The sequence below is a fragment of the Pagrus major genome, chromosome 7, assembly GCF_040436345.1.
Source record: "Pagrus major chromosome 7, Pma_NU_1.0".
Classification (NCBI taxonomy): domain Eukaryota; kingdom Metazoa; phylum Chordata; class Actinopteri; order Spariformes; family Sparidae; genus Pagrus; species Pagrus major.
The window spans coordinates 22970918-22983747 of record NC_133221.1 but is presented as its reverse complement, the minus strand read 5'-3'; the positions used below and the strand labels follow the sequence as shown (position 1 = coordinate 22983747).

The window sequence follows — 12830 nt, the reverse complement described above, 5'->3', positions numbered from 1 at the left end:
GTCAGAACCGCTAGCTGCACAGCTAATTGAGCTAACAGCTACAGTAAGCAGCATTCAGTGGTTACTCTGCTGCCCCTTATTTGTTTTGAGTATGGAGCTGACAGGTGGTGATTCTTACATATTGCACCTTTAAGTTATACAATGTTAATAACTAAGACTCTCAACACATCTGAACAGAGGGGTACTCTTGAACGCACAGAGAAGAAAACTTCAAACAAATGAAATAAAAACGAAGATGAATATTGTACATTTAATAGCTGGTAATGAAATGTTAAATAAATCACAAGGTAATCATCCTTAGTGATCCTCTGCTGCCCCCTTGTGGCCACTCTCCTCTGCTACCTCCCCTCCAAACGGAACTAAAGTGGTATCGTCCATTCATGAATTCAACATGGAGGCGCTGGTGCAGTGAACATCATTGTTGTGAAATGTTGAATCAAGTCCACGGGAGCCGATAAAATCATTGACAGACTGGTGTGGATGGATCCATGAACGGAACCGCGCGGAAACCGAACCTGACGCCTGACTGAACCCTCCGAGCGGCTGACGGGACGCGGTTTGATGCTAATGTCCGACGCATGAGTTAGCACTTGTGTCCGAGCTGCTGGTGTTGACGGGGCCAGTGTGACAGGTCGGTGATGGCACAGATGGAGCCCGGACAGATCACCGGGGTGTACGGGGAGGTCAGCACCCTCCCTGCGCCTCTTTCCGCCCACGTGACTGAGGAGCAGCTCCCAGAGCTCCGCATCTTCACTGTGGCCGCAGGTGACCGTCCATTCGTAGTCAAGAAGCTAAAACTGTGGCACTTACAGGAGACATATTATGCTCATTTTCAGGTTCATAAAGTAGTCTGGGTTACTACTAGAATAGGTTTACATGCTATAGTTCTTCAAAAAACACATTATTTTTCTCATACTGTCCAGTGCTGCATCACTTTATTTCCCTTCTGTGTGAGACTCTCTGTTTTAGCTCCTGTCTCTTTAAGACCCAGTCTGCTCTGATTGGACAGCTCACACATGCCTGACCCAGCACTGCTCACCATGTCTCCTGTCAGCTCCGTCATGTTTTCAGCTTCACTTCTACCAGGAATATAGCCATAAATTATGCAAATGCCTGACATGGTGATGAAATTTGACATCGAAGTTGCGGAATTAAAGGCGGAGCTACTGACAGCGTTTCAGGAGCTTCAGGAGCAGTGTTTGTTGTGGGAGAGAGGAGCTCCCGTTGCCACAGATATGTGTTTTTTGACTTGCAAGTTCTTCACATGCACAAGAACCTATGACACACTGAAAGAAAGGAAAAAACTGATAAAGCACACTAGGGCTCCTTTTAAAGTTGAATGCCAGTTTGCCCAACACAGCTCATGTAGGGAAAGCTGACAATTTGGGCTGATGATGGCACAAGAAGAGAAAAACTAATAATGTCTAATATGGAAATAGTTCATCATCTGGGGACAATGAATGTATGAATATGAAAGCTTTATGGACATAATTTCCATTTGTGAATGTCCTTTCAAATGACCATGTGAGACCCTGATGTGAAAGTGAAGAGCTTTAATGACAGTTTGGACATTCATCCAGATATCTTGCTCTCCTCTTATAATCACGTTAACCTGAATCAGCTAGTAAATAATGCAAACAATTAAAGGCCATCGTGAGAGAAAAATAAAACACTTCCTCTGACTTTCAGCTTTTCTTTGGCTTCCGTGACCTGCCGCTCTGGGACTGACACCAGTGATCTTGTCTTAAGGGTTTAAAAAGGTTTACAGAGTAAACCCATCTGTTTGTCTGGGAGAGTACCTGACCGTTGTTTATTGGATACTGTGCAGTACATTGGATTGGGGGTTGAAGGAGGGACATGCAGGTCATCCAAACAAAGCACCTGTTTTAATGGCCTCAACATAACACGAACAACACAATAAATGTTCAAATCAACCAGTGTAATGATCATTTATACCAGGATGCTTGCATTTTCTGGCTAAGAATTGTCCTCTCTAAGTTTGTATCGCTTAGATTTGGATTATTGAAATAATCAAGCGTCCCTTTATTTACCCCAACTTTGTAAAATGTCTCATTGTGTCCACATCCAGAGTTGAGTCAGAGCGACCCGGTCCGAGGCTCCAGAATTCGCTACTCGCAGCAGTGGACTCTGATCGCAGACAGCAATGACCGCAAGAGCATCAAGACTGTCCTCCCGCCAGGACCCTGTGTCCCTGTGTCTGGAGAGTGAGTACACTCAAATATACATTCACAAAATACTCACTCAGATTTCACTGAGATCTTGCTACTGAATTGATTGAATGCTCGGACCATGTTGCTGCAGCCTGAATATGAGATCCGAGCAGCATACGATATGAACATTTGGTCATATATTTGGCATTGCTGACCAAAGGGCTGACATACTTCCGCACACACTGTTTTTATCCACATTTCCATTTGTTTATCCAGACCAACTGGAATATAAAACAATTTCCCAAATATTGTAGCAGCAGTTGTATCGTTTAATCTTTAACCAGAGAGGGCAGTGGAACATTGATTTTCAGCTTGCTGTTCATTTTTCTTTAATCAACAGTCTATTTCTCTTCTGCTCTTCAGATTACTGACCGGACTCTCTCCCATCCGAGGCCGGAGGGCTGTTGTCAGGGAAACAGGAGGCCACCAGCTCCTCGAGGTGAGGAAATTAGACGGAAATATCCTCTGTAAAGTCCATGTTTGAGCGTTTTGACAGACTGTTGTTGTTTATGGATGTTGCTGTTTAGATATGGGACCCCCAGGGCCTCAGGAAAAGCCTCAACCTGACTGCTCTCAATAGACACGGCAGAGTGTACGATGACGGTAAGACACACGTTTCAGGTTTGTCTTATTTCAGCAAGCTCAGCATCACTAACCAAGTCACATCAACCTATATAGTATTATCCACATTTGAGAAGTATGACTTATTGTGCGTCTGTATTGTTGTGTGTTCATGTGCCTATATATACTTTTTACTGTGTGTGTGTGTGTGTGTGTGTGTGTGTGTGTGTGTGTGTGTGTGTGTGTGTGTGTGTTTCCAGCCCAGTTTGGCTGTCTGTCCTGGTCGGAGTGTGAGAACAAACTGCTGTATGTAGCTGAGAAGAGCAAGAACACATCAGCAGAAACACATGATGGGAAATCTGCATGTTTGAAGGTATTACACACTCACACACACACACACACACATACACACACACATACACAAACAAAAGATGACATGCAATCATGTCATTAATTATACAGCGTTGCGTGTTTTTGTCTTTTATTTTGCTTGTGTGTGTAATTGTGCTCCAATAGGACCGGAGTGTGTACAGTGAAGACTGGGGCGAGGGTCTGACCAATAAGAGCGCTCCGGTGCTTTGTGCGGTGAATCTGCAGATCGGCTTTGTCAGCGTGCTGCAGGGCGTCCCGCCTGATGTCTCACCTGGACAGGTGAGAACAGATGAGGACAGAAAGACTTTCAGCTCCCTCACCTGACTCTGCAGGCTTTAGATGTTTTTGGACTGTTAATTTATGGATGTCAAGTGTGAAATCGGTATCCCAAAGTCTTTGTGTTGGAGTATAAATTCCAGTGCAGATTTACTGCCATCTGCAATAATACTGATACAAACAATAGGATGTTCTCTGCACTTTTTACACATGGATAGGTTTTTCTGTAATTATCAATCGGTGTGTGTGTGTGTGTGTGTGTGTGTGTGTGTGTGTGTGTGTGTGTGTGTGTGTTTTGTCCTCCAGGCTCTGTGGGCTCCCGGCAGTCAGTCTGTGTTTTTTGTCGGTTGGTACCACGAACCGTTCAGACTCGGACTGAAGTTCTGCTCCAACCGCAGGTGAGACAGCTGCTCTGTCTTCTGAATTCAGCCTGAGTCTGCATGAAGAACAGCATCAGCAACAACGTAACAGGCATTAAAATAAACCAAAATAATGTGAAGTGAGTTTTATTAACATTGCCGTAAAAATCATCCGTTAATTCGAGAAGTAATAAAAAGAAAAATATCAGAGAAAAAACTGGCATATAACTTCTTCTAATTTTTCCCCTTTAACAAACCCTTTAATCACTATTGGTCTTTTGTAAACAAACAAACAAACAAACAAACAAACAATGGACTTCTTGTTCTTGAAACCTATAGAAGCCTATTTCCTCCAAAAATTAATGAAAACCTAATCTCATAATTATTTAATTTTATGTTTTTAAGTTTAATGGCAGTTTCCATGGTTTACTTTCCTTTTTATCCCATAATTATGACTTACCATGGGGATTTAAAACAAGTTTTGATCAATTCTTTTCTTTAATTGGCCGAAATGGGCTTCCATATAAACACATACTCTGTATAAAAGCACTATAAATGATCATTTACATAATCGATCAATTGAAACTGTAAAGGAAAATGGAAAACAGAAGCGATTGAACAGAAAAAGCAGAAACGATGTTAAACCTTGTTTGTGTTTCCAGGCACCAAGTAGAAAACATTTAGTTCACTGAATCATGTAAAAATAGTTTATTTGTACAGCAGGCCTCAGACTAAACAGTGGAAACTTCATTTTGTGTCTCTTTCTCCAAAAACTGTGTTTCAGGTCAGCGTTATTCAAGCTGGACCTGGATGGAAACTGTGGTGAGCACTTTGTCTTTGTGTCTTTGTTAATGAACCAAACTCACACACTCTGTCTGCTCGGCTCATCTGATCCCTGCACATCCTCCTCCCTCCAAACCAGAGTGTCTGTCTGGACACAACCTGTCTGTGTCCAGTCCCAGGCTGAGTCCAGACGGGTCCACGCTCATCTACCTGCAGGGTCGAGTGTTTGGTCCTCACAGCCAGTGCCTCAGTCTGCAGCAGGTACTCTGTGTGTGTGTGTGTGTCTGTGCGTGTTTATGCATGTGTGTCTGTGCTTTTATTAACCATCACTGTTGATCCTCCACAGCTGGACCTGAAGAGCGGGAAGACTTCCACACTGCTGGATGTTGTCAACAGAGCACAGCCTGGTAGGTCACATACTGTTAGCTTTTAGCCACACTAGCGATTTGGCTCAAGGGATAACAGTGCCGTTTGTTTTTGTTTTTTTAAAACACACATTCATGGTCCCTGGACGATGACCCTACTAACTTCTCCTCTAGCACCATCCTGTGGTTGACATTAACAGTTTTGAGTGTACGGATGGATTTTTGAACTTTCGTCCAGTGACATCCTCAGGTCAAAATGATCCAACAGTCTGGCTTATGATCAAAGACTCAGCTGTACTTCGTGTTTAGTGCTTATAAGCAAATATTAGCAAGCTAACATGATAAGTTAAGATGGTGAATATGGTAAATGCCTGCTAAACATCAGTATGTTAACATTTTCATTGTGAGCATGCATGTGTCTCTGTTTCAGGTGAGTTTGCAGGTGTGTATGAAGCGCTGCCATCCTGCTGCTGGTCTGCAGACAGTCAGAGAGTGGTGTTCAGCAGCGCCCGCAGGAACTGGAAGGTAACAACCACATATTTAAGGAGTAGTTTGACATCACCATTTAACCTGTTTTGTTTTATTTGTGTGATCTGTACATAAGCCGAAATGTAAAGCCACAGCTTGTGTCCATCAGTGAGCTTTAGAAGATCTCATAGGCAGATTTTGTGACCTTGTAATAGAGCCAGGCTAGCTGTTTCCCTTCACTTCCAGTCTTTATGCTAAGCTAAGCTAAGCTAATCAACTCCTGGCTCCGGCAACATGATTAATACACAGACATGAGAGTAACTGTTACCTACAAAGCAAAGGTTTTTGTATTTTTATTTTTTTTTTATATCTTGTACACACCATAACTGGCTCACTCTCTTCCTCTCTCTCAGGATCTGTTTATGGTCGACAGAAGATCAAACAAAGTTACGTCCCTCTCTGATAGTAAGAGTCCTTCCTCTCCTCCACCTCCACCTCCTCCTCCTCCTCCTCCTCTTCTGTCCTCATCTCCATCTCTTAGTTTCCCTCCGCCTCCCTCTCCCTGCCCCCATCCTCCCCTCTCTCCTCTGCTTCCGCCTCCTCCTTCTCCCTGTTGGCCTCCCCATCATCCCCTATCCCCTGCTTTCCATGCATTTCATTTTCCTCCTCCTCCTCCTCCTGCTGCTGTTCCTCTGCCATCTCCTTTTTCTCCTGCTCCCCTTTCCCCTCTTCTTCCCCCTCCCCCTTCTCCTTTTACTCCACTTCCAGGTTCTCCCCTTTCTACTTACTCTCACCTTCCTCCTCCACCTCCTCCTCCTCCACCTCCAGATCCTCTTCCTGATCCTCCTCTCCCCCCTCCCCCTCCTCCACCTCCTCCTCATCTTCATCATCAGGAGCACAAGAGAGAACAGGAAGGTATGGCAAGACCAACAGGATGTTGCCACCAACATCCTATCGGGAAATTTCAAAATAAGAGGCAAAAGTTAAACAAACACCACAGGAGCACACATTGAATAAGTAAATAAAATAAAATAAAAGTCAGATACATTTAATAAATCACCACATTTGATCACATTTTTGTTGAGATTTATATTTTAAGAAGTGGTCAGATGAAGGTTGTATTGCAAGAGCTGAATGTCGCAGTCAGCAGAGCTTTAACTCTTTCCTTCATCATGTCTTTCTCTCTTTACTCCTGCCTTTGTTTCTCTGTGCTCCCTCCTCTCCTCTGCAGGTCTCTCTGATGTTTCCAAACAATATGGTAGCTGGAAGCTGCTGACACTCCAGAAAGACCTGATGGTCGTCTGTTGCTCCAGCCCCAACACACCTCCCACTCTGGTCAGACAGCACACACACATACACACACAAAGACAAACACAAATGTGGTTGATAAAACAAACTCATCTTGTTTCACAATGCAGTAAACTGTATTTTAGCATAGCAGTCATAGTAATCTGTGTTGTGTTTCTTATATCTGTGTGTGTGTGTGTGTGTGTGTGTGTGTGTGTGTGTGTGTGTGTGATTAGAGAGTGGGTTTCCTCCCCTCTGCAGGTGAGGATGTGACCTGGCGAACCCTGCAGCAGCCCATCACGACCTTTGACTTTCACTGGTCAGTTCTAGATGTTACACCTCAACCGGAGGAAGACAACACACACTTCTGTGAGGATGAGACACACACACACGCACACACACACACACACACACACCACTGCGTCAAAATTATGATAAATGTAAATTTGTGTGTGTGTGTGTGTGTGTGTGTGTGTGTGTCTCCTTTCATCAGCTGGTTTAGACTTCGGGGCCGTCCTGGTGAAACCACCTCGTCCCCTCCACGATGCCAAGACACCTCTGGTCGTCTTCATCCATGGTCTGCATTAACTTCACATATTTGACTGGTTGCTGTATTTCTGTTTACATGGTGGAAACATATTGAAACATTTTACTTGATTGTCTTTATAATATGATTATATGTGTGGTTGTTTGCTCCCCCAGGTGGCCCCCACTCCCAGTTCTCAGCAGAGTGGAACAGCACCACAGCTGGGCTGGTTAAACTTGGCTTAGCTGTGCTCATGGGTGAGACAGCTCAGTTTGTCAGACAGCTTCTCCACAGAATAAGTTTGACATGTTGGGTCATTTACTAATTTGCCTTCATAAATGAGAAGATTGACGCCACTGTTATGTGGGCACACTAAATATGAAGCTACAATCAGCAGCTAGCTTAGCTTTAGCATAGCGACTAGTTTCATTTTAGCACAAAAATATGAGAGACGTTTACTGTAAAAGTGGTCTGACTTTTTCTTGTGTGAGGAAAAACTGTTCAAATCGTTCTAGTTTTATTTGGTGTAAACCAGAACAGAACTAAAAACAAAATCCTGATAGATTCACATTATCAAAGACTTTTCCATTCCTCTTTCTTAGCTGTCTCTCCTCCTCTTTTTATTTTCTCTACCTAGTGAACTACAGAGGATCAACAGGGTTCGGCCAGGACAGCATTTTGTCTCTGATCGGTCGGATCGGGAGCCAGGATGTAAAAGATGTGCAGGTACTGACTCACACAGCATCTCAGGAGTCGTAATGATGAGGGAGGGAGGGAAAGGACGAATTGTAGGTAGAAGGCCTGCACACTCGTGCTGCCCTGCAGCTGAAAACGATTTCACCTGAGTGTCTTTCCCCAGAGGGCCGTGCTCACTGCGCTGCGGACGGACATCACCCTTGATCCCAAACGCTTGGCCGTGGTTGGCGGCTCACACGGGGGCTTCCTTTCCTGTCACCTGGTTGGTCAGTACCCAGACTTCTACAGAGCGTGTGCGGCCAGGAACCCCGTCATTAATGCTGCCACTTTACTGGGCACCAGTGACATTGTGGACTGGTGAGACATGTGCACGTACACAACAACTTATCCACAAACTGCAACACATCCCAACCACTTTAAAGTCAGAATCTTTCATCCTCTCTCTCTCTCTCTGTCTGCAGGCGTTACAGCAGTGTGGGGCTTCAGTATTCATATGACCAGATCCCTACTGCTGAGGCCCTGGCCACCATGTTGGAGAAGTCACCCATCACACATGCTGCTCAGGTCAGACAGACTTAAAATGTATTTAATATAATGTACAAATAACAACATATTCTTAGAAACAGATGTTATTTGTATTTGTCACTTTATGCAGCTGCCTCAATATCAAGGCTGGAAATCTAAAGTCTTACAAGCATCTTCTAGAGCCTGCAATGCTCATTAGACCTCAAACTACGAAAAATGATGTCATTTTGCTGTTCTTAGAGCCTTATCAGTAGTCGCCTAAAAATGTTTATGTTTTGCAGTTGGTAATAGAGAAAAAAAACACTTAAGAGGACATTATAAAGGAAAGTTTTTCCTTTAATTCCACGGCAGTCTGAGAATTAGATTTGTGTATTTTGACCTGACTGTTGAGCTGAAATAAAAGGTGCAGTTTTGGAGAAGATATTCAAAGTCAGAATTTTAATATTTACAATACTGATGAGTGTTACGCCCCTGGTCTAGGGGAACCCAGGACATAACAGGATGTGTGTCTCCCCATTCTTTTCACTCCCAAGAAAGCCAGTGTCACAGAGGAGTTATATTCAAAGTAGCATTTATTTTTGCTTCAGAGGGAGAACAAGGCCAACACAACAAACAAAAGAATCTGTTTACCCTAACTTCCTGCTGCAAATCAAAAATATAAGCAAAAGACAAAATCTTACCTAACTCCTAAATCAGTATAAACAGGAGAAAAGGGCTTCTCCCTCCTACTATGCTACAGCACCGTCTGTCTATTTACAAAATTACAAACTGTACTGCAGCTGAGTTACTCACAACTCGTTTACATCACAAATAAACCACTAGTCAAACTAGACACTGGTCCATGTTGGAAGTGGAAGATTGGTGGAGAGGGAGATTGCAGTCAGCTGGCTGTTCAAAAAGGGCTCCTCTCCTCCCTCTGACCAATCCCGTGTCAGCAATCAAGCTGAGCAAGCCAATCAGCAGGTCCAACCTGCTCTCAATCAGAAGCACACACACACTCAGAGAGAGAGAGAGACTGCTCATACACAACACTGAGGAGGAGAGACAGATCAGCAACAAATAAAGAGCAAAAGCATATTTTTTTTTTTTTATAAAGGAACTGTAGTTGTTCGTTGCATTCTTTGTAAGGCGACAAGAACCTACAGAAACCTCATCAAAATCTGCAGAAACTGCCATGAAGCCAAGTGTGTTGGTACAGTGTGTTTATCTGTGTGTATTGTAGATCAAGGCTCCAGTGCTGCTGATGCTGGGGGGCAGAGACAGGCGAGTGTCTCCTCACCAGGGTCTGGAGCTCTACAAAGCACTGAAGAGCAGAGCTTCACCTGTCAGGTACAACAGAGCATACAGAGGTTTTAAATCAGTCATGCTGTCCTCACCCTGTGTCTCATCGAAACTAATAATTGTGTGCCTGTTGTTCTGTTTGTCCCTCCAGATTGTTGTGGTTCCCAGACGATGGACATTCTCTGTCCAGAGTGGACACGCTGGCCGACTGCTTCCTCAACACGGTGCTGTGGCTGCAGCAGCATCTCCAAACACACACACACCAAAAGGAGTTCTGCTGCTGAATTAGCTGACCATCACAGCAGTTGACAGACTTGAACACACCACTGCCTTTTTAATAACAAAACAAAAAACATTCTGTATGTTACATTGTTCAACATTTTGTAAACTCATTTCTAAATCAAAGCATGTAATAAAGAAACTTTTACAAACCTGTAGTGATGTGTGGATTATGTTGTGTTTGATCACTCAGTTCAACAATCAAGTGATAATTATCATCACATTTATTATTCATTTTTCCAGACAAAAGATATTACTCCTCACTCATCTGGCAAGATGACTGCCTAATTGTATGCCTGTTGAGACTGTGTCACATGCAGTTTTACACGTACAGTGCAGTACATGTAATCAGCACACTGTCCAGCAGATGGCACACTCTGTCTATGTAACAGTTTTCCTTTTCTCTCAACATCTATTCCATTGAAAATATATAATTTAACATCATAAAACATATATACATGGATGCTTCAGTCTAAATGCACACAAATGCCATTGCACATTAAAATAAGTTGTTTTTTTTGTTGTGCAAGTGCGACCTTCTTGTTGGCCTGACTCACCATCATCAGAGTCAAAGAGATCCAGAGCTCAAAGTGCTGCATGAAACTTGAACAGTCACATTTCAAAATCTGACATCTGAGGCCTTGTAACCACACGGACCCACTACAGAGCTGTAAATCACCCAAACCACACGAAACCTCATCTGGACTCTTAAATTGAGGCTGTTGACCACCTTCCTTGCTGTGCTGCCCGAACAAATAATCCGTTGTAACAAAGTTCAAACTTACAGACAAGATCCGACAAAGTGATCTCTTCCTGACTCTGGCTGTTTCCCTCAGTTCTGGATTTTTTTTGTCATGGTGATCATCTCTTGAGGAAAATATCTGGCTCTCTTGCTTACCAGATATTTACGTCTCCTCACCAGACGCTGTTTCACATTGTCTTTCCTCCATTTGGCACTTGGCAGTTCAAATTGTGGGATTAGCATTACAGATTTTCTGTATCATTCAGCAAACCAACCCTGTCCACAAACACGCAGTATGTAATTTCTGCTGCTAGGGGGCTCTCAATCAAAACAAAAGACGTAAGTAGTGTGGGAGCATGGGCTTTCGTTGTTAAACAACCCCCATTCCTGATGAAAATCTAAGTGAATTGAGCAGAAATATTCACTGAAAAGGTAATGTTTTAAAGTTTTATTCACATTATGTTGTCTAATTTGCTGACTTCTTTCCTCAATCTTTGATGCATCCTCTGATGTTTTCCCAGGGGGTTATAGCAACAGGCGAAACAAATGAACTGCACCGTTCAATTACAGATTTTTTGGGCTTTGGACAATTTTGGCCGTTTCTTGCTGTATGCAGACTATGCGGTTGCGCAGGTTCCAAGAAGCCACCAGGGGGCCCCATGCTGAAACAAAATTGTGATGTATATAACTGATTGACTAAACTGGGTGTGTCTGATAGGATCAGGGGGCACCTCGTCGTGGTGACTCAGCACCAGGGCGACCAGCATCCTGAAAAATTTGGGACAGTCCTGAACTACGATCTGTTCTCAAATCCCGAATTCTGTCCTGTTTGTCCCGAAAATTAGTCGTAATAGATAATAAGAACAAGCTAAAACAAGAGCTATCTGTTTGTCTTGAGACTTGAAGGAAATAACACTGAGGAGACCAGACTCTGTTACACAGTAATACTGAAAATTATTTATTCTACCTTCCATCTTGCTGTGCTTTATGAGGACACTGTATATATAATTTTGTTCAAACAAATAAAATAGATAAAAAGCATATGGGATCCCCCCGACACACATAACACTTTCACAAAATATCAGCCAACATACAACATTTTGCATAGGTCCCCCCAAAAAGCTAGAATCAGCCCTGAACAAAGCTCCAGTCGTTTTTTTGGCATTTTAATGCACAAATGTTACCTCTGTCTCTAAAAGAATAGGGGCAACATGTGAAAACATCTGAGACGTGGGACACTGATAAGAGGTGCAGTTTCTGAGGAAAGCACTCCCTGTGTTTGTCAGTGCGTTGGTGGCTTTGTTGAGACTTCATAGCGACCTTCAACAGTCCCACCACTTTCATTTCCCAGACAACACAAGTGGTCATTCCTTCAACTGATACTGCTGACAAATGAATTTCACAGATGCAGATTTTCAAAGATTAAGTGCCTCAGATGGTATTAGGTCGAGGTGGTTGATATGTTCCAGAAGTTTCCTCTCAGCAGTCTCACCCTGGTGTCCCAGACACAGCGGCGGTGTTAATTGTCCCCTCCACCAACACTTTTTCTCTGCGGCCTTGAATGCAGCTGCCGCCTGATGAAGTCACTGTAATGTGGGTGTTGGGTGAGGTCACCAATTTGAGAGATGGAGGGAGAAAAGGATGCAGATTGAGAGACTGCGTTGATGAGGAAGCGACAGATAAAGAAAAGCGGAGCGAGACAAAGGCGACTGGGTGCCTGATAGCGGGAGAAGTTCGGGGCGCCCCGCTGTGGTATTCTGGTGTGTGGGCCGGGACACAGAGATGAGGCATTGTTGAGAGCTGAAGACAGGGGAAAGACTCATGCTCATGCTGGGTGGATGTAGGAGGTAGGCAGACAAAGGGAGGGAAGAGTGCAAGTGTGCTTTCTGACGCTGGAGGACAAAGAGCCCTTTGGATGTGGTTTGTTCTGGTGCTTCCCCTCTCCAGCCGGCTGCAGAGAAAGAAGACAGAGAAAACACAGCACGGCAGAGAATGATGGAAAAAGCTGAGGAGAATAAAACAGGGGAGAGCCAGGTCGGGTTAAATTGTCCGGCAAACAGACATCAGTGAGTGAAGGCT

General features: G+C 43.7%; 1 protein-coding gene across 1 annotated transcript; it reads left to right on the top strand.

The window, feature by feature from the left end:
• The first annotated feature begins 388 nt into the window (after nucleotides 1-388).
• On the top strand, nucleotides 389-10167 carry LOC141000352 (acylamino-acid-releasing enzyme). The gene is made up of 21 exons (XM_073471059.1): nucleotides 389-765; nucleotides 2090-2225; nucleotides 2595-2670; nucleotides 2759-2834; nucleotides 3053-3165; nucleotides 3309-3443; nucleotides 3747-3838; nucleotides 4584-4621; nucleotides 4722-4843; nucleotides 4929-4989; nucleotides 5378-5472; nucleotides 5829-5880; nucleotides 6647-6750; nucleotides 6939-7071; nucleotides 7196-7279; nucleotides 7405-7485; nucleotides 7866-7954; nucleotides 8088-8281; nucleotides 8386-8488; nucleotides 9672-9778; nucleotides 9882-10167. The coding sequence occupies exons 1-21, from the start codon at nucleotides 639-641 to the stop codon at nucleotides 10012-10014; spliced, it is 2151 nt and encodes a 716-aa protein (XP_073327160.1). The 5' UTR covers nucleotides 389-638; the 3' UTR covers nucleotides 10015-10167.
• Nucleotides 10168-12830: the final 2663 nt, after the last annotated feature.